The sequence below is a fragment of the Muntiacus reevesi genome, chromosome 4, assembly GCF_963930625.1.
Source record: "Muntiacus reevesi chromosome 4, mMunRee1.1, whole genome shotgun sequence".
Taxonomy (NCBI): Eukaryota; Metazoa; Chordata; class Mammalia; order Artiodactyla; family Cervidae; genus Muntiacus; species Muntiacus reevesi.
In genome coordinates this window covers 8218599-8239900 of record NC_089252.1, presented here as the reverse complement: position 1 = coordinate 8239900, position 21302 = coordinate 8218599, and the positions used below count along the sequence as shown (strand labels likewise).

Sequence of the window (21302 nt, the reverse complement as noted above, 5' to 3'; positions counted from 1 at the left end):
TTTCTTCTAAATTAGCAGAACTGATTATCAGATTATGATACTCTCCCTACCCTCTGTGGAAAATGAAGCATTAGTCTTTCAGTTTAGCAATTAAAATATCACTTGTTTTCTCCTCTTAATTTATAAATCTTACTATATTTTTGTAGTCTTTATAAAACATCTTCTTGAAGGCTTTTTCTTTTCTACTTAAACTTCATTTTGAAATAGCATTGTTTCTCTTTCTAATTTTTGGTATCTAATTATTTTTAATAAGAGTTTGAACCTGAGTTGTAATCAATTAACCAAGAGTACTTGCTGGTTTTTAAATGTTCCATTAGTTCCTAAGTTTTTCTTCATTTTGGGTTTTTTGGATACAAGTCATGTGGCTTTTTTTATAAGGCTGCCATTTCCTTTGTTTTATGAAGGTCTCACCACACATTTGTATTAATAGAAACAGATTTCTCTGACTACTAGTATGTTGTCAGCAGTATATGTGGCCGATAGGGTGGCAGGCACTGTTTCAAATGGGCTATTGCTTGAGTATAAAGAGGTTTAAAATGATGTTAGGTAAAATTGAGTGGTTTTGTACTGAATTCTCTTGTTCTTAATGCTTATATTACTTTAAGAGTTCTCCAGTTCTAATCACATTTCATCTTTGCATTTCTATAACTGATGTTTCTGCAATTTCCTTTTCTTTCAGTTAAAATAATGAGGAATAATTGTATTTTTGTACCCATATTCAACATTAGTTGGGATTTAAACCTACTGATTCTATACCTGTGATAAGAGATTAAAACTTGGGATAAAAATGGCAATTTCATTTATTCATTAAGTTTCATGATGCTGGAATTCACTCCAATACCCAAGGGCAAATAGGCACATAGTCCACTGCTCTTGAAAAGCTTCCTTCTGAAAGGAGACATCTGTTGTGTGTTAATTAAGTAACTTACAACAGGGAAGGGGGGGCTGTTGGCTCCCTGGGTACTTTTATAATGTTTTCAACTGTTGAGATTCTCAAAAAGGAAAGTGGGAAATATATACATCAAGACGCTGATCCAATACAAGCACTGTTGTCATGAAAATTAATATTACGTGTTTTGTCTTCCTTTGTTGTTAGACAAGATATTATTATTCTCTGTGCATATTAGATATTGGTCAGGTTAATGCAACTTGAAGTCAGTTTTAATAAAGATCCATATCAAAACCCTTGTGAGATACTGCTTACAAATTAAATACCCTTAGCGTTTTGTCACACATTTTGATGAGACTATTCCACTCTATGGAAAGAGATGCTCTATAGTTGTCTGTAATTTGGATAAAATTAACACCAATTAAGTCTCCCTTATCAAGATGCTACACGGTAAACACTTGTAATATTGCTGCCCCAGGTGATCCAATGGAATCCTGTAGTTTTCTCTCAACTACAAATTTGTCACATAATATCATGGCTTTGATTCTACAGTTGCTATGGTACTCTGGACAAATTCTCAGAATTAGTCCCTCAGGGCATAAATTAAGACTCATCAGCCTTGTAGGATGCCAAACGCTTAGCTCTCACTGACCATCATGTGGCTTTAATTTATTGAAAAGAAAAATAACTGAGCTAAAATGAACTGTTTAATAGAATGCTTTGTATATAAATAAATAGTCACATAAGATTATGTAGGTCAATACATCTTAAAGCAGTGCCAATAACTATTAGACTTTTAAGTCCATCCAATTCTTGAATATTTCAAAAGTTCATTATATAGAGGTAAAGCAATGATATATTCTAGATTCAACTGATACAGTTATTTAAGACAACATTCTTAAGAGATCTGGAATTACTGGATATATTCAATTGGCTTCTATTATAGCTACCCTATAATTAATTTTATAATTAATATAATTTTATAAATTTTTATAAATATTACAGCAATGGAAATATGCCATATTTACTCTTATTGTCTGTTTTAACATTTTTGAGATCTAATTCATATACCATAAAATTATACATTGAAAAGTTCAATTCATAGCTTTTAGTAAATCATAGAGTTGTCTAACAATTACTATAATCCAGCTTTCCATTATCAGTCATTCCCCATCTTTCTTTATCCCCAGCCCTTGGCAATCACTAGTCTACTGTCTCTCTCTGTGGAGTTTTAGACATTCCATGGAGTCATAGAATAGATGGCCTTTGTAATCGACTCCTTTCACTTAGCCTAATGTCTTCAAAGTTCATCCATATTGTAGCATAGATCAGTACTTCCTTTTTGTATGGCTATACCACAGCTTTTCCTTTTTCAGATGATAAGTATATTGGTTGCTGTACCCCTTGGTTTGGTGTACATGTGCATTTTTATTTCCTTTGGAATTGCTGTATCATATACTAACTGTGTTTACATTTTTAAGGCCCACCACTCTTTTCCAAAGTGACTGTGCCATTTTACATTCTCACAAGCAATGTTTGAGGGTTCCAGTTTCTCTACATTCTCACCACCACTTATCAGAATTCATCTTTTATTTTATTATGCCAACCTCATGGAAGTGAAGTGGTATCTTATTGTGGTTTTGATTTGAATTTTCTTAATGACTTTTGGTTATTTGTAGATTTTCTTGGGAACAATTTATATTCAGGTTCTTTGCCCATTTTTTAAAAAATTGACTTTTGTTTGTATATTCTAAATGTAAGCCCCTTCTCAGATACATGATTTGTAAATATTTTCTGTTAATATAATTATATTATCTTTTCAACTTCTTGATAGTTTCATTTGAAACTTTTAGAAATAATTTAATCAAGTCCAGTTTGTTTATTTTTTCCTCTTGTTGCTTGTGCTCATGGTGTTTTGTGTAAAAGAAGATTGAACAGTTCAATGCCCTGTAGATGTACTACCCTGTTTTCCTAGCATTTTATAGTTTTAGATCTTATATTTAGGTCTATGACTCATTTTGACCTGTTGTTGTTTATTACTAGTCATTAAGTCATATCCAACTCTTTTGCAACCCCATGGACTGTAGCCCACTGGGCTCCTCTGTCCATGGATTTTCCAGGCAAAAATAGTAGAGTGGGTTGCCACTTTCTTCTCCAGGGGATCTTCCTGACCCAGGGATCAAACCCTTGTCTCCTGAATCGTAGGTGGATTCTTTTACTGCTGAGCCATTAGAGAAGCCTGTTTGAGTTAATTTTCTTAACTGAGGTGAGGTACGAGTTTGACTTCAAATTTATGCTTGTGACTATCCAGTTGTCCTGGAACTATTTGTTGAAAAGATAATTCTTTATCCCATTGAAATATCTTGACACTCATGTCAAAATCCAGTTGACCCTAAATGTAATCCTTTTTTTCTGGACTCTTGATATACTTTTATTCCACTGACCTAAATGTCTATCCTTCTGCATTGTCTTGATTACTACAGTTTTAGTAAGTACTGAATTCAGAAAGTGTCAGTTCTCCACATTTATTCTTCTTATGTAACTCTATTACTGTTTTTATACTTCTGTTGTTGCTAAGAATGTTGAGTTTTTCACAGATATATCCACACGTGTTCCCCAAAAGAAGAAAATATAGTCAATTGGTAAATTATTCTGGCTTGGTAGGTATTTTTGGATTTTTTTTTTTGTCTGTTTGCTTTTGTCACTAAGATGACAATAAAGCCTTTGGGGAAAGTAACTGATTTAAATTAGTGGGAATAAAATTTTTATCTTTCATTCACTGTAAGATCCACTTAGAGAAACTGTCTCCAGGTTTCCCAAAATAATTTCCATAAAATGGTAATCTCTCAAATCTGAACCATGTGTCACTTTATCAAATTACTCAGTTGAACTGGTCACTTAAAAGTGAACATTCCTTTTGCTCTAAAGAGTTTAATTGTTATATAGTTGAGATATACTAGTTTTGTGAACCTTAGAGCAATTGTACTGTTACTTTACCTCATTAGCAAATTTATAGTTTACAGACCTCAAGTTCAACAAATTATTTCAACAATTACATTAATGCACAGCTTACTTGTTTCACATTTTTAAAACATTTAACAATGATCTAGTAGGCACTAAATCATTTCATCATTTTCATATAGGTAGCAATATTTTGTAACTTGAAATTAATTCTGATATTGAAAAATATGTAGAATTATGTAACATAAGCTATATACTTAGCAAACTTCTCAAAAGGCAACAACCACTTTCCATCAGAGATCACCAAGAAGTTTCAATAAAATGTTCCTATTGATTTTGATCTTTTTTTCCCCAGGTAAACAGCATATTGTGGTATATTCCTTAAGTGGTTCAGAATATTTCAGTTCCAATGAAAAATATCTGGAAAATTAGTCTGTATTAATCATTTACAGTCAGCAAGTTGTGCTCACTTTTCCTTACAAAGACTCTTCATTCCATGTGTTGAGTTTAGGGAATTTGTTAGCAGGTCACTTACCTGAGGGCCCCCCCTGGTGGCTCAGTGGTAAAAGAATCCGTTTGCCATTGCTGGAGACGCAAGTTCAGTCCCTGGTCCAGAAGGACCCCCTGGAGAAGGAAATGGCGACCCACTCCAGTGTTCTTGCTTGGAAAACTCCATGGAGAGAGGAGGTTGGTGGGCTATAGTCCCACCAACAAAAAGTCAGACATGACTTAGCTACTGAACAGCAGCAACACTTACCTGAATTTGTGGCATCCTTCATTACCTTAATCAAATCCTGAACTTGAGAGATTATGAAGACATCTCACCATGGATGCCCTGGAGCTGACTGGCCAGAAGACCCAATACTAAACATGTCACTTCAGTAACAGGAATGGGTCCTGCTCCATTACTAATGGAAAGATGAATCAAAACTGATTATCAAACATTTCCAGTTAGATTTAGGTAAGGATTTATAGTAAAAATAAAAATGGGTCTATGAGCTGTTGTCCACAGCATCTAACAGCCTTTCCTTTTCTAGTCGTTATTTCATTTTCCTCTCTTTTCAATGATGGATATAAATAGTTTACATAAATTGCAAGTCCTTTTTGTTGAAATCACTGTCTCCATGTTACCAAGTCTTAGACTATGACCAGACCTTATTATATTGCCATTTTGATCAGCTTTTTTACATGGTTTAAGCGTATTTTTCTTAAATTGTAAATTTTGGGGAATCTACCCAGATTTTGGCCAGACTGGTTGGGGCCTTACCAGAGAAGCAATTGGAACAGTGCAGGTATTATGTACCCAGCAGTAAATATTGAACTGAATTTATCTGTCATATGGAAGTTTCAGGACACCATGACTATAGAATTTGCAAATTATGGTCTTTCTTGGCAAAGACATTTAACAAAAGTAGAAGGGCATCTGCTGCTTTAGCCGCCTATGCAGCATCAATTTATTCTTTTTTTTTAAACACACAAACACTATTCTAAGCACTTGAAATCTATACATGAAAAAAATGAATATTCCTTCTACAAGGAATTTTCATTCAAATGGAGAGAGACCAAGACAATTCATATATAAATCATATGACTCCTGGAAAAAAAAATCTGTTTTCTTGCTTTTGGTGCAGGCTGCAATATTAAATATGATGTCTGGCCTCAGATTTGAATAAATACATGGAAAATGTTAATGAAAGTTAATCATCTAGATAACTGTTGAATGGAGGTTCCAGGAAAAAGGAACAGTGAGTACAAAGTGCCTGAAGAGAATGATTAAATAGAAAAAAAAAAAACAGGATAATATATGAGAGCGCACCCTGTATTGATGAAAGTATGTGTGCCCTTGAGTAGGTGAAAGAGGATAGGATCTGCTCCCCAAGTGGGGACAGCGAAAGTGTATATGTATGCAGCAGTTACAAGAAGCTCACAGTCTCTGAGAGATACAGATGACTATTATAATTTAGTTTAAGAAGGTTAATATCAAGGGTAAAGGTAAACAGAGATAGCAGTATATTTTTTAACATAAAGACACTTTTATTTGTTCTTCACAAAAATATCAGTTCAGTTCAGTCGCTCAGTCATGTCCAACTCTTTGCAGCCCCATGAACTGCAGCATGCCAGGCCTCCCTGTCCCATCACCAACTCCCAGAGTCCACCCAAACTCATGCCCATTGAGTTGGTGATGCCATCCAACCATCTCCTTCTGTCATCGCCTTCTCCTCCTGCCTTCAATCTTTCCCAACATCATGGTCTTTTCAAGTGAGTCAACTCTTCCCATCAGGTGGCCAAAGTATTGGAGTTTCAGCTTCAACATCAGTCGAACATCAATGAAAACTCAGAACTGATTTCCTTTAGGATGGACTGGTTGGATCTCCTTGCAGTCCAGGGACTCCCAAGAGTCTTCTCCAACACCACAGTCCAAAAGCATCAATTCTTCAACGCTCAACTTTCTTTATAGTCCATCTCTCACATCCATACATGGCCACTGGAAAAACCATAGCCTTGACTAGACGGACCTTTGTTGGCAAAGTAATGTCTCTGTTTTTTAATATGCTATCTAGGTTGGTCATAACTTTCCTTCCAAGGAGTAAGCGTCTTTTAATTTCATGGCTGTAATCACCATCTGCAGTGATTTTGGAGCCCAAAAATATAAAGTCAGTCACTGTTTCCACTGTTTTCCCATCTATTTGCCATGAAGTGATGGGAACAGATGCCATGATATTAGTTTTCTGAATGTTGAGTTTTAAGCCAACTTTTTCACTCTCCTCTTTCACTTTCATCAAGAAGCTCTTTAGTTCTTTAGTTTCTGCCACAAGGGTGGTGTCATCTGCATATCTGAGGTTATTGATATTCCTCCCGGCAATCTTGATTCCAGCTTGTGCTTCATCCAGTCCAGCATTTCTCATAATGTACTCTGCATATAAGTTAAATAAGCAGGGTGACAATATACAGCCTTGACATACTCCTTTTCCTATTTGGAACCAGTCTGTTGTTCCATGTCTAAATGTTGCTTCCTGACCTGCATAGTTTCTCAAGGGGCAGGTCAGGTGGTCTGGTATGCCCATCTCTTTCAGAATTTTCCACAGTTTACTGTGATCCACACAGTCAAAGGCTTTGGCATAGTCAGTAAGGCAGAAATAGATGTTTTTCTGGAACTCTCTTGCTTTTTCGATGATCCAGCGAATGTTGGCAACTTGATTTCTGGTTCCTCTGCCTTTTCTAAAACCAGCTTGAATATCTGGAAGTTCACAGTTCACGTATTGCTGAAGCCTGGCTTGGAGAATTTTGAGCATTACCTTACTAACATGTGAGATGAGTGCAGTTATGCGATAGTTTAAGCATTCTTTGGCATTGCCTTTCTTTAGGATCACAACAATATATGTTCTCTCATATATTATGCCTAAGAATAGAGTAAATGTCAGAAGACCTTAATCAACAGTTCGTTTCTTACTTAATATCAGAATTTATAGTTGTGAGTGAGGAAAATAACTTCTGTAACTTTTATTTGATAGAGATTTTATTTTTTAATTAGATTATTTTTGCTTTTAAAAAATCTTATATTGGAGCATATTTGCCTTAAATGTTGTGTTTCTGGTATACAGCAAAGTGACTCAGGTACACATATACATATATCTAATCTGTTCTTTTTTTAATTTTATTTTATTAGTTGGAGGCTAATTACTTCACAACATTTCAGTGGGTTTTGTCATACATTGACATGCAAACTAGTACAGCCACTATGGAAAACAGTGTGGAGATTTCTTAAAAAACTGGAAATAGAACTGCCATATGACCCAGCAATACCACTTCTGGGCATACACACTGAGAAAACCAGATCTGAAAGAGACACGTGCACCCCAATGTTCATCGTGGCACTGTTTATAATAGCCAGGACATGGAAGCAACCTAGATGCCCATCAGCAGATGAATGGATAAGGAAGCTGTGGTACATATACACCATGGAATATTACTCAGCCGTTAAAAAGAATTCATTTGAATCAGTTCTAATGAGATGGATGAAACTGGAGCCCATTATACAGAGTGAGGTGAGCCAGAAAGATAAAGATCATTACAGCATACATGTATCTAATCTGTTCTTTTTCAGATTCTTTTCCCATATAGGTTCTACAGAATGGAGTTCCCTGTGCTATACAGTAGGTCCTTGTTGATTATCTATTTTATATATAATAGGATAAATGTATTAATTCCAACCTAATTTATCCCTGCCCTCTCTGGTAACCGTAAGTGTGTTTTCTAGGACTGTCTTTCTTATTTTGTAAATAAGTTCATTTGTAGTGGAATCATTTGTATGTGGAATCATTTTTTAGATTCTATATACAAGTGATATCATAGGATAGTTGTCTTTGTCTTACTTCACTTAATATGATCATCTCTAGATCTATCCATATTGCTGCAAATGGCATTATGTCACTCCTTTTTATGCCTCAGTAATATTCCATTGTACCTGTGTACCACATCTTATTTATTCATTCATCTATCTACAGACATTTAGGTTACTTCCATGTCTTGATTATTGTAATTAGTGCTGCAGTGAACATTGGGGTCCATGAAGCTTTTCAAAGTATCACTTTCTCTGGATATATGCCTGAGAGTAGGATTGTTTCATCAGATGGTAGCTCTGTTTTTAGTTTCTTAAGGAACCTACATTCTGTCGCCATAGTGGCTGCACCAGTTTACATTTCCATCAACAGTGTAGGGGGTGCCCTTTGCTCTACACCCTCTCTACCATTTAGTGTTGGTAAAATTTTTGATGATGGCCATTTTGAATAGTACAAGGTGATGCCTCGTGGTCATTTTGATTTGCATTCTCTAATAATTAGAGATGTTGAGCATCTTTTCATGTACTTACTTTTTGGCCATCTGTATGTCTTCTTTAGAGGAATGTCTATTTAAATCTTCTCCCCATTTTTTATTTTTTTGCTCTGGAGGTACATAAGCTGTTTGTATATTTTGGAGATTAATCTCTTGTTCGTCGTATCATGTGTAAATATTTTCTCCCACTTTGTGGGTTGTGTCTTTATTGCTTATTTTTTCCATTGCTATGTAAAACCTTGTAAGTTTAACTAGATCCTGTTTGGTTTTTTGTTTTTATTTTCATTATTTTCAGTGGTGAATCAAAAAAGATCTTGCTGTGATTTATGTCAGAGTGTTCTGCCTGTGTTTTCTTTTAAGGGTTCTATAGTATCAGGACTTACAGTTAGGGCTTTAATCCGTTTTGAGTCCAGGTGTCACTAGTGGTAAAGAACCCATCTGCTAGTGCAGGAGACTAAGAGACCTGGGTTCAATCCCTGAGTCGGGAAGATCCCCTGGAGGAGGGCATGGTAACCCACTCCTGTATTCTTGCCTGGAGAATCCCATGGACGGGGGAGCCTGGTGGGTTACGGTCCACAGGGTGGCAAAGAGTCAGACATGACTGAAGCAACTTTCCATGCATTCATGGTGTTAGAGAATGTTCTAATTTCATTCTTTTACATGCAGCTGTCCAGTTTTCCCAGCACCACTTATGGAAGACACTCTTTTCTCCATCATATATTCTTGCCTCCTTTGTTGTAGATTAACTGACCATAGGTGCGTGATTAGACATAAGAGATGTGGGTTTGATCCCTGGAAGAGGGCGTGGCAACCCACTCCAGTATTCTTGCCTGGAGAATCCCCATGGACAGAGGAACCTAATGGGTTACAGTCTATAGGGTTGCAAAGAGTTAGAAGGGACTGAAGTGGCATAGCACATGTGATTAGTATCAGATGCTAGCCAAGTCTTTGAGGTAAGGACTGAATTCCACCTTGGGCATTTTCCATTGCATTTTCAACATCATTTTTTTTATTGTAAATTTTATAAAAGTTTAACACAGATTTAGAAAAAGAACATTTCCACCAGTATTTTGTATCATTTTGTTTTTTCTTTATATGTTATCTCATATAAGAAATGTCATGCATTACTCATAATATTGTGAGCTTTTTTTCTGAAGTTAAGTATCATAAAATAGCATTATGAAGCCTAATAAAACATTTTAATGTCAGCAGAATGTTCTATCAGAATGATGAACTATAATTAAATATGAAACTTTTAGTAACCATTCAGGTCAATTTGACTTTTTCATGAACATAATGAAAAATATTTGTGCAAAAAGAGCTTTTGTGTGTCTCATATTATTTTTCAGACATTTCAATACATGATTTCTTAAAAACACATCAAGACTTTTGGCATACATTTCCAAAATGCATTACAAATTTATTCTGATTATCCCAATTTCAAATATAATAACTTAAGTATTACATTAAGCTCTTTATTTTTAGTTGTACCAAATATTCCTTAAATATCTAATAATACCTATCTGTAATTAAGTTTTCCAGTTAGTTCCTGTATACTCCCACATTGGCATTCCTAAAGTCCAAAAGGGTAGAATAAAAGCTGAAAATTTATAAACTGAAAAAAATACAAAAAGGTAATATTTCTCATTGATTCATTAAATCATCTGGGAATTGCCCCAGGTAATGCCAAATAGACAGGTTTTTTCCAAGTAGATATTTGGAGAGGTACAAAAATGTGAAATAATCAAATAGTCCAGAATAATAATTGTCAATTATTATTAGCCTATTACTTTATTCTTATAATTTTTATCCTGATAGAAAATATTTAATGAGGCATGAATGTTGAGCATTGATTCCTCCCTAAATAAAGAAATTGGTTATAAGACTGTATCTGAAGAGGCAAAATTAGTCTGTATGCTAAATAGTCTCGGCCTACTAGAATTTTCATTGGAAGGACTGATGCTGAAGTTGAAACTCCAGTACTTTGGCCACCTGATACAAAGAGCTGACTCATTTGAAAAGACCCTGATGCTGGGAAAGATTGAAGGCAGGAGGAGAAGGGGACAACAGAGGATGAGATGGTTGGATGGCATCACCGACTCAATGGAAAAGCATTTGAGTAAACTCTGGGAGTTGGTGATGGACAGGGAGGCCTGGTGTGCTGCAGTCCATGGGGTTGCAAACAGTCGGACATGACTGAGCAACTGAACTAAAACTTTATAAGAACTTTTAAGTAATACATAGATATTTGTACTCTAATAAATACTTCTGTAACATTTATCTAACAAAAGAGACAACACTGTCTATTGATTTGAATAACTTCAAGTAAAATACAATGATTAAATCCAACATAAGCCTAATATATTAAATACATGTTACATAACTGCATAAAAATGAGAACTAGAGAAATGTAGAAGATCTGAAAAAATTTTCTGGTTCAACATTTATATAAAGTAGAAACAAGAAAAAGTGAAGTCCACAAAAACCTGCACAGGATAGATAAGAGAGAACTTTTATTGTAAGAAAATAAACTTGGATTAGTGTATAAAAGTAACTCTATTAGGTGTATAAATAAACTTAAGAATTGTGGATGTCAAAAGAGTGTGGCTATTACTAAAACTGTCTCAATGATTGCCATTCAGAAATAAAAAATTATTTCAGAGTTCATTTTGATATACTTTAACAATGTTTACTTCATGGGCACAAATAATTGATAGGAAAGGGTTTATAGAATGGTATTACTCTATGAAGTTAGGAAAAGAAATAGCTTTTTACTCCTGGAAGATAATAACACCAACTCAACTCTATAGAATTCTATTCTTTAAAATGCTTTAACTTGAATAACACTGACCAAGGAATCAGAGAATTGGGATCAGTTTTCATATTTAGCAGTATTTTGACTCTGTACATACTAAGAAAGATTTCATATTTAATAAAATCATAAGAATAATCAAAATTATCATACTGACCTTATTTTACTATAGTGCCATAGCTCAGCAGTCTGTGTGGAGAGGTAATATTGTCTTAAAGTTGTATGTATATCCATGAAAATTTCCAGAAGACTTTGAAATATTCAACTGGATGAATATGGTTGCTAAATCTTGTGAAGAAGATAGTAAATCTATCTAAAACCTACCCCATGGAAACTTCACTCAGGCTAACAACTTGACAATTAACTATTAAAATGTACTTAGAGAAAAAATAAAATTGTATCAATAATACAATACCTCATATCATATAGAAAAGTAAATCTCATCCTGATCTAGGACTTAAATGACAAATACAAAGCCTTAACAAATTTTAGTTGACAATATAGATTAATATTTTTCTAAGCTTTGAATAGGGAAGTATTTTTAGCATCATTACATACATCCCAACTGTAAAAGAAAATAGATAAATTATGTTTAGTAAAATAACATTTATTCACCCAAAGATCTCTTAAATAAAATTGAAAAAATAAGTTATAAAACTTGATAATACTTGGTGAAGATAATTGGAACACTTACAACTAACAAAGGGTTAGTATTGAGATTACAACATAAACATGTACAATAAGAAAAGAAAAGATCTCCAAATAGAGCCATGAGCAGGAGACCTGAATAGGAATGAGAGAAAAACACTGAACCAATAAAAATATAAAGAGGTATTGACCATAATTTATTTAACAAGGATTGGCAAAAGTTTTCATATCTCACATTGAGCACATCTTTGCCAATACTTGACAATCAGGAGACCATCTAATTGCCTTTGGGATGTAAGTTAGTAAACTGTTTTGGGAGACATTTTAGCTTTATCTTTGATAAAATTCAACATTAAGAAATATAACCTGACAGTTCTCCTACATATGTCTTCAGAGACTACACTGCACATATACATCAGGAGTTACACACACAAAAATCCACAGCAGCTCAAGGCTGCAAACAGTCTACTACTCATGAACAGGAGGGTGGTTGCTGTCTTAGCATTATTGTGCAGTATAATTGTGTAAAACAGAACAAGGCTTCAGTGAGATGCTCATGTAGATGAGTCTTAGCAGTTGAAGTATCAGATGATTACAAACAGCATAATTCCCATTTTTTTTTTTTATGTGTAAGTTAAAAACAACTAAAAGAATACATTTTAAAGGATGTTTCTGTTTGCACCATTTTGTACCCTATATATATGAACTTACCAGGTGGTGCAGTGGTCAAGAACCCACCTGCCAGTGCTGGAGATGCAAGAGACACGAATTCGATCCCTGGGTTGGAAAGATCCCCTGGAGAAGGGAATGACCACCCACTCCACTATTCTTGCCTGGGACATCCCATGGACAGAGGAGTCTGGCGGTCTGCAGTCCATGAGGTCATAAAGCATCAGACACAACTTAGCGTGCACACACACATATATATACTATACTTAAATATATGTATAAATATACACATGAAGACAGAACCATTTGCAAAGTCATGGTAATACCAAGGTAGGGGAGCCCGTGTTAGAAACAAGAGAAGACTGCCAAGATGGAAAAGATTCTGTCAGAGTCTAGATTCTAGATTCCATGTGGATGTCTATTGTTAACTATGTGAACTAATTTTATAATTAAAAATAATATTACTATGTATTCATGCATATATACAAATTATTTTATGCCTAAGACTGTGTTACACAAAAAACAGAGCTTGCTTTTAGAGATTTTCTTATTTCAGTCATCATACCTGAAGCATTTTTCTATTTTGCTTTCAGCTTGATGATTTCCTGAATCAGATCCATAAGCTCCAGAGATCTTTGAATGAACAAAAAGAAACAAATGAAAACTTGGAAATTAAACTCAGGCACTTACAAAATCGGTAATTATTTCATAAAACATGTTGAATTCAAGATTGGGACCTTAGATAAGGAAATCTTGATGGTTTTTTTCCCCTCATATTTCCTTAACAACCTGAATATTCAATGACAGATGAATGGATAATGAAGATTTGGTACATATATACAATGAAATATTACTCAGCCACTAAAAGGAATGAAACAGGTTCATTAGTAGAGATGTGGATGGACCCAGAGTCCATCCATCCATATAGAATGAAGTTAAGTCAAAAAGAGAAAAAGCAAATGTCATACATGAACACATACATGTGGAATCTAGAGAAATGGTGCGGATGAACCTATCTCCAGGGCAGAGATGGAGACACAGGCATAGAGAATGGACATGTGGATGTGAGGCCGGGGGGAGGGGTGGGTGGGCCAAACCGGGAAGTTGGGATTGACATATACGAACTGCCGTGTGTAAAACAGCTAGTGGGGACCTGTAAATGCAGGGAGCTCCACCTGTGCTCTGTGATGACCCAGAAGGGTGGGATGGGGTGCGGAGGGAAGGAGCCCCAAGAGGGAGGGGACTTATGTATGCTTCATTATAGAGCAGACACTAACATTGTAAAACTCTTCCAGTAAAAAAAAAAAAAAAAAAGTAATGTGTTATAGATATTAGAAACATTAAAAGAAACTTAAATATATAGGCTGCTTAGCTCTTAATATTTTCCCTAATAAATGTTACATAATGATAGTTTAAATATCACACAAAATTAATTTTAGTTCTAAAGGAATAAAATTTCTGAAAGACAAAAGGAGCTTTCAGAATACATTTTACATAAATAGAAGGCATTATAATACTTGTAAGAAAATATAAGTTGTAAGCCATTCAGTTTGCTGGACAGTTGATATGAGAATCACTGTACTTAAGAATAGCAGTGGTTTAAGTAACTGATAAACAAAGACACATATGCATAATCTACATGGTAGGAGTGGTATGTTCTGTGGAAAATGTTTTCAGCCCAGAGAGATATCAGTTTGGTATAGTTCTTCATAAAAGGTAAAAGTGGACAGAGGTGTCAAACACTATGGATTTGCACTCCAGCTGATACAAATAATCTCAGAAAAGTAACAATCACCTGGGACGGATGTTAGGGAAAAGCAAAGTTCCTCAAACTGACAGGGCTTCTGACTTTCATCTGGGTAAACAGCTTGCAGTAACGTCATGGAAAAGTCCTCCAGTATCAGAAAGTAGTATCAAGGTATAAATCACGTGGAAATAAAGCTGTGATTTCCTTTCAGTTGCATGAACAAAAGCAAAGCGGAAAATTGCACATATAGGAGTATTTGAGATTTTATACAGTCTAGTTTACTGCTTCATTCATATTTTAGTTGTTAGATAAAAAAATTTACTTAAATGACATTATGTAATCCTACATAGCTATTTTCAAAGAAGCAGACTTGTAAAATTTGTCAATAGTATACCTGGTCATCCTCCTTTTCCATTAGTGGGAATGAACATTTACTAATTGTTTTGTAAATAAAGCTTTCTCTTGTTTGATCACCTAGTTTGTCTTTTTGTAATCATTACCTCTAGGCCTGTGGACAAAGAGGCCGGTTGTGACCTTCCACTGACCACTGCATATGCACTAGCCAGGGGTGGGGTCCCAGGATGGGTCCCACGACCTGTAAAGTTCTATTAAGCCTTGTCTTCAGTCTCGCTTAGTTCTTAACAATACTTGTTCGGCCAATTTGATTTTATTTTTACCTGGAGACTTTCTTACTTTGAGACTGCCTTCTCTATTTCCTCTGAAATCTGTTTTAAAATTTTATTTTTTTCATTTATTTTTCTCTTACCAACACTCATCCTACAGGCTCTGACACTCTGCCTGGGAATCTTGCTGATTATACCCACAGGTTGATCACGTTTTAGTTTCCACATGCTCACAGATGACACTGTTGCTCATCATTGCAGCAATGCATAAATGTCTCCCTGTCTCCGGTGACAGGGGCGTCACCGCTTTGACACCAGCGCTAACAGCCTCTTCACCATCTTTCCAGTGTCTACTTGGTGATGCCCCTAAACCAATGCCACCTATTTTGTTGTGGCAGCATCTCACTTCCAGATACCAGTGTCAATTTGAGATCTCTAGTGCTGCAAAATGAATTAACCCCAATATTTAATTGCCTGAAACATTTACCACAGTTCTTTGGGTTTGCTCCTTCACATAGATGGAGGTGGGGTGGGGGTTTCCTCTGGCAGCTGCATTCCACAGGGAGCTCTCTGGAGCTAGAATGTCCAAAATAACCTCACTCCTACACCTGAAACTTCAGCAGGGGTAAGAAATGGCCATTGTTTGTTGGGTCTCTCCCTTGTCCTGAGGAATCGCCCTGGGGAGTTTCACAGTGCCCCTTCCTCCAGCTTCTATTGGCACAGTTATCATGACATTTTATCCGAAAATACTTTATAAATCTCTTTAAAAAACATCTTCCTACAAAATCGCTATATGCATTATCAGACCAACAAAAACTCACAGCTCTAGTCCCCAGCTCATTAGACTTTGCCCCTACCCACATTCCTCCGGCTAAATCAGATACGCTTTGCTATATTATTATTTCTGTGACCTTGAGCATGTTACTTATTATAGAACGCTAGAACACCCCCTTAAGGACTGAATAAAATAATGTTTAAGGAACATCTGACACAGCACATGACATTAATAAATATGCAACAAATATTAGTTTATTCATCTCACTCTACTTTTTAAGAGGCAATTTCCTCCAGAGAAAATACATTTAGAAAGCAAATTTTTATGGAAAGAAAATATACTGGAAAGAAATCTTGGAAATGCCTCCCAGAATAATGTTAAATACTAATACTACTTGCCCTTGAATTCAACTACATAAATCTTAACCTCCTATTAGGTATGTTTTCTTACTGATTTTGAAATGTCTTTGTAAGATTATTCACATTTTCACTAGACAGCATTTACAGTAATAATGATCTTGACATTATATACCTGAAACTCCATATATTAGGCTAGAAAAATGTCGGGAACAATATTATGATATAAAAAGATAGCCATTAACCAGTAAAAATAAATGTCAAATTTTTCTGTTTAAATATTGTTAACTCTCATTGTAAAGGAAACACTTAGAATTGTTAAATATCAGAAAACTCTCAGAATAAAAGAAAACTGAAATTAAATATTTTCATTAATTATAACACTCATAATCACATTAATGAAGAAACCTCAATACTATTTTAAAAAATACCCCTTTGCATTAATTGTATTATTAACCAGTTTCAAATATAAACATTTAAAAACAGAACTATAGTAACTTAAGCATAGTTTATATTGAAAAACCTAAAAAAATGATATCACAATGAGGAATGTTTAGTATTATATTGCAAAACCATTGATATATGTCAAATGTGAAATGATATATAAGAATATGTGATTTCCATCCTATGGCAGTGCTCTTGGAGAAATTTAGAGAAATATAGGAAATGGGTTGTTAGCTTATTTTAAATCAAACTTGATATACATGTTTTGATGCTGTTCTCTCGAAACATCCCACCCTCGCCTCTCCACAGAGTCCAAAAGTCTGTTCTGTACATCTGTGTCTCTTTTTCTGATTTGCATATAGGGTTATCGTTACCATCTTTTTAAATTCCATATATATGTGTTAGTATGCTGTATTGGTCTTTATCTTTCTGGGTTACTTCACTCTGTATAATGGGCTCCAGTTTCATCCATCTCACTAGAACTGATTCAAATGAATTCTTTTTGATGGCTGAGTAATATTCCATGGTATATATGTACCACAGCTTCCTTATCCATTTGTCTGCTGATGGGCATCTAGGTTGCTTCCATGTCCTGGCTATTATAAACAGTGCTGCGATGAACATTGGGGTGCATGTGTGGAGGGATCGGGTAGAGAGGGAGGTGGGAGCGGGGATCGGGATGGGGAATACATGTAAATCCATGGCTGATTCATGTCAATGTATGACGAAAACCACTACAATATTGTAAAGTAATTAGCCACCAACTAATAAAAATAAATGGAAAAAAAAACTTAAAAGAAATAAATCACACTTGAAAATATGATATTGTCTTCAGATCCCAAGAGAAGCTTAAAGGTTAGACTTTAAAGATTGGTATCCAACTAACATATACATTGTACACATTTCTGTCTAAAACACAAAGAACTTCTGTGTGCCCCCTGGCCTGGCCCTCACTCACTCCTAAGAATAAAATTGAGAACCGTGACTGGTGTGGGAAGGGAATGATCTCCAAAGCCTCCTCACCTTGGGAAGTGAAGTGAAGAAAAGTGAAAGTTTCTCAGTCATGTCCGACTCTTTGTGACCCCATGGACTCTGGTTCATGGAATTCTCTAGGCCTGAATGCTGGAGTGGGTAGCCTTGGTACCACTCTCTTCACTGTGGCTGAACTTCAGGTATGACACAGTGAAAAGCATGAGAATGATACTGTTTCTAGTCTGAATACATTTTCATCTTGTTGGCATGATCCATTTCTAAAGATGTACACAGACTATTTTTCTCCACCTTATAAATTGTTGTGAAGATAGTAATATTTTCTAATGTTAACTTCAAGTATCTGGTTTCTATATCTTCAAATGAAGGAATTTTATATTCATTTTGAAACACAACTAGTGAAGGAACATTTGAAAATTTCTACTCTCATGGAGGAAGATTCTGCTGGTTAGAAAGGAATAATATTTAGAGATGTATTATACATTTAGAGATGTGTTCATACATCTATTATATGCAACGTATCCATCAAAGAAACAAAAACACTAAAAAGATTTATTCAAAAGCAAACTGACAGACCAACATAATCATTTTCTACTAGCAGCTTGGCAAGTTTAACTAGGAAAACAATTTCTATACTGAATGTTGAACGTATCTCACCTTTGAATGTATTCTATTGGGGGAAAAAACCTCCTCCATCCAGCTTGAGCCATATTTATTAGAATGAGGTATCAATCTTTGGCAAATGTAATGTGAAAGAGACTGTCCTATTCAGCAGCTACATTGATGCCTCAGATAAACAAAAGTAGCAAATATATAATTATACATTATTGTGTTAGAAGTAGAAGTAAAAATGGTTCTAAAGAAAATGTAATCAGGCAAAATTTAAAGAACAAATCACATAATAAAATATACTGACATAAGAAAGGGCTGCTGGAACACAAAGAAAATATTAACATTGGATTTCATTTTTCACCCTATAGGCACTATCTTACCTGCTTTATGAGATAGAAATTAGAATCTCTACTTTACAGGTGAGAAACAGTGGCTTTAATGAATACATGACTGACTTAAGTGTCATATGCATGTCTGTGGATTGGAAAAGACCTTTCACTTTAGACCTGTCAGAATTACAGAACTGATGGCTGGAAACTGTCAGACATGCATAAGACATTTAAGCAATTCATTTCATCCTTTAAAGTTTCTGTTTTCTCACCTGTAAAATGGAGTTAACCATGCCTGTTAAACCTAACCTACCACTTAAAAGAAAAAAAGACAAAACCTAAAGTCAGAAAAAGGAAAGAAATAATAAAGATCAGAGAGGGAATAAAATATATATTAAAAGAACAAGAGAAAAAATCAATAAAACAAAAAGTTGGTTCTTTTAAATGATAAACAACATGTACAAACCTCTCACCAGACTAACCAAGAAGGAAAGAGATAACCCAAATAAAATAAGAAATGAAAAAGGAGACACAGCAATGATACTGCAGAAATACAAAAAAACTACAAGGGAATACTATGAAAAATTATATGCCAAAAAGTTCAGTGACCTGGAAGAAATGGACAAGTATCTAGAAACATACAGTCCATCAAAATGAATCAATAATAGGTAATTTAAATATACCAATCACTAAAAATTATATAGAACCTGTAATCTAAAAACTCCCTACAAACAAAAGTCCAGGACCAGATGGCTTCATAGGTGAACTCTACCAAACATGCAAAGAACTTATACTGATCCTTCCGAAACTCATCCAAAAAACTGAAGAGGGAACACTCCCAAAGACATTCTATGAATCTGCCATGACGCTAGTATCAAAACCAGACAAAGACATCACCAAAGAAGAAAATTACAGACCAATATCTTTGAATATAAATGCAAAAATTCTCAACAAAATATTAGCAAGTCAAATCAATAACATATATGAAAGATCATACACCATGAACAAGTGGTATTCATCCTAAGTTCACTAGGATTGTTCAACATACACAGAATAATCAATGTGATTCACCACATAAATAAAGGGCTAAAACCATATGATCATCTAAATGCAAAAAAAGCATTTGACAAGATGCAACATCCATTTCTAATAAAAACCCTTACCAAAATAGGTACAGTTGGAACATATTTCAAAATAATAAAAACTATTTATGAAAGACCCACAGCCAATATAATACTCAGTTGTGAAAAGTTGAAAGCCTTCCCACTAAAGTCTTGAATGGGACAAGGATGCCGCTCTCACCTCTTCTATTCACCCACAGTGCTAGTCACAGCAATCAGACAAAGACAAGGTTTCCAAAGTGGAAGGGAAGTGGTAAAATTGTCATTATATGTAGATGATAGGATACTATGTACAGCAAACCCTAAAGATGCCACATAGAAACTACTAAAACTGATAAATTCAGCAGTGTAGCAGGATAAAGATCAACATTTAGAAGTTGATTGCATTTTTATACCAACAATAAAATATTAGAAAGGGAACATAAAAAAATACTTTTAAAAACTGCACCTCCAAAATAAAATGCTTAAGAATAAACCTGACCAATGAGGTGAGACTTATATACTAAGAACTATAAAACATTATAAAGAAAACTGAAGATGATTCAAAGAAATAGAAAGATATCCCCAAGCACTTATATTGGAAGAATTAATACTGTTAAAATGGCCACAGTGCCCAAAGCAATCTGTAGGTTTAATGTGGTCCCTATCAAATTACCCATGATATTTTCACAGAACTAGAACAAATAATCCTAAAATTCCTGTGGAAACATAAAAGACCCAGAGTTACCAAAGCAACCCTGAAGAAAAAGAACAAGGCAAGAGACATAACCCTTCCAGACTTCAGACTACATTATAAAATTACAGTAATCAAAACAGCATGATACTGGCACAAAAACAGGCATATGGATCAATGGAACAGAATAGAGAGCTCAGAAATAAACCCACATAGCTATGGTCAAAATCTTCACCAAAGGAGCGAAAATATACAAAAAGGAAAAAGTCTCTTCAGCAAGTAGTACTGGGAAAGTTGGACAGCCATATGCAAATCAAAGTTACTACACGTCCTCCTACTGTATACACACACACACAAAATCAAAACAGCTCAAAGACTTAAACCTAAGACATGACACCATAAGACTCCTAGAAGAGGACATAAGCAAAACATTCTCTGATGTAACTCATACCTGTGTTATTGTAGGTCAGTCTCCCAAGACAATAGAAATAAAAATAAATGAGATCTAATCACTCTCACAAGCTTTTGCACTACAGAGGAAACCATACACAAAATGAAAAGACAATCTACAGAATGGGAGAAAATATTTGCAAATGATGCAACTGACAAAGGCTTGATTTCCAAAATATACAAATAGCTCAGACAATTGAATGACAAAAAACCAAACAGCCCTATCTAAAAATGGACAGGAGACCTAAACAGACATTTCTCCAAAGAAGACATACAGATAGCCAAGAGACAAAGATGCTCAACATAGCTAATTGTTAGAGAAATGCAAATCAAAACAACAGTGAGATATCACCTCACATCAGTCATAATG

General features: G+C 35.0%; 1 protein-coding gene across 2 annotated transcripts in view; it reads left to right on the top strand.

Annotated features, from left to right (window-relative positions):
- Positions 1–13875, top strand: part of CCDC102B (coiled-coil domain containing 102B) — a 238406-nt gene extending 224531 nt beyond the window's left edge. For both annotated transcript variants that reach the window (XM_065935113.1, XM_065935114.1), the window contains exon 8: positions 13406–13875. In XM_065935113.1, coding sequence (XP_065791185.1) covers positions 13406–13513 — 108 coding nt within the window. In that variant the 3' untranslated portion in view covers positions 13514–13875. The remainder of the gene's footprint in view (positions 1–13405) is intronic.
- Positions 13876–21302: the final 7427 nt, after the last annotated feature.